Source organism: Plasmodium fragile (genome assembly GCF_000956335.1).
Source record: "Plasmodium fragile strain nilgiri unplaced genomic scaffold supercont1.22, whole genome shotgun sequence".
Taxonomy (NCBI): domain Eukaryota; phylum Apicomplexa; class Aconoidasida; order Haemosporida; family Plasmodiidae; genus Plasmodium; species Plasmodium fragile.
The window spans coordinates 143,688-144,977 of NW_012192602.1; the positions used below are offsets into that span (position 1 = coordinate 143,688).

The 1,290-nt window shown below is 43.8% G+C and overlaps 1 protein-coding gene across 1 annotated transcript; it reads left to right on the forward strand.

Annotated features, from left to right (window-relative positions):
• Positions 1 to 121: 121 nt before the first annotated feature.
• AK88_02299 (uncharacterized protein) lies at positions 122 to 1,184 on the forward strand (the record flags this gene model as incomplete). Its single annotated transcript, XM_012479930.1, has 2 exons — positions 122 to 825; positions 959 to 1,184. The coding sequence occupies 2 exons, from the start codon at positions 122 to 124 to the stop codon at positions 1,182 to 1,184; spliced, it is 930 nt and encodes a 309-aa protein (XP_012335353.1).
• Between the last annotated feature and the right edge of the window lie 106 nt (positions 1,185 to 1,290).

A 1,290-nucleotide genomic window follows, 5' to 3' on the forward strand; every position in this document is an offset into this window, starting at 1 on the left:
AAAAAAAAAGGTAGCCAGGGGTACCCACCTGTACAGGCAATGTCACATAATAAATTCACATATAACATAATAGAATAAAATACGTGTGCGTGTACGCAGTGTGCCCGCCCGCGTTGTAAACATGAAGCTAGACAGAAAGAAGGACTTCAAAAAAAAGCTTGTGACGTGCTTTTCGCTGCTGCAAGTGTCGGACCCCATCAAGGTGATCGTCGACGAGACCTTCATCCACTTGTGTATTGTTCATAAAATTCCCATCAAGGAAGAGCTAGCTAAATTAATAAACAGGCAACTGATGGTTATGACCACAAAATGTATCTCCACGTGCGCCAAAAAAACACATAATGAAGAAACAGCCTACGGAATTCGGAAGATAACTCATTACAAGTGCAACCACAATGGTGATAATGTGAAAAACTCTGTTGACCTTTTTTTAAAAAAGATGAATGCTGAAAGGAACTCGCCCTTTTCGCTGAATAATTTTTTCGAAAATGAGGTTTCTGTGACGCATAACTTTGATAGTGTGTGCAATGTGAAGGGGCGTTCAGGGGGGGTAGAAGCGTCCAAGGGGGACGATGCACCAAAGGGGCAGGAAGCAAAGGGGGAGGAAGCACATGGGGAAGAAGCAACCAAGGGTGAGGAAGCAAAAGGGGAAGAAGCAAAGGTGGAGGAGGCAACGAATGAGGAGGAAGCGCAAACTGGTGGACAGACCGAGTGGACAGTCGAGCTTACAGAGTCCATGAAGTGCATAATCGATTTAGTAAAAAATAACAACGAGAAGAAATTTTTTGTGGCAACCAACAATAACGAGTTAAGATCTTACCTCAGGTAAGGCAACTTGAAGCACCTGTCCGCTTCGTTCGCCAGCTGACCGGCGTGCGGGTGCCCCTTAGTACACTTGCATATATGTTCTCATGAGTACAGTTATGTATTTGTGTTAACTTTCACTGCCTCCCCGCAGAAAGGTGTTCATCGTGCCAATCATCTACATCAGCGAGGGCGGCGCCATCAAAATGGAAAGCCTCTCCTCGAAGAACACGAACAAGAAAGCAGTGGTCGAGCTACGCAAGATGAAGATGCCTAAGTGGGAACGCGAGCTCAGGATGTCAGAGCAGAAAAGGGACAAGGATAAAGTGAAAAAAAATGGGAAGAAAAAAAAAAAAGCAAGGGGGAGAAATGGAAGGTAGGATTTATATGTGTGCAATGTCACGGTCCAGATTTCCCCCACTCTTTTGTCGAGATGTATATGTTGCGAAGAAAAACCAAAAAGAATTTTTTTTTTTTTTTTTTTTT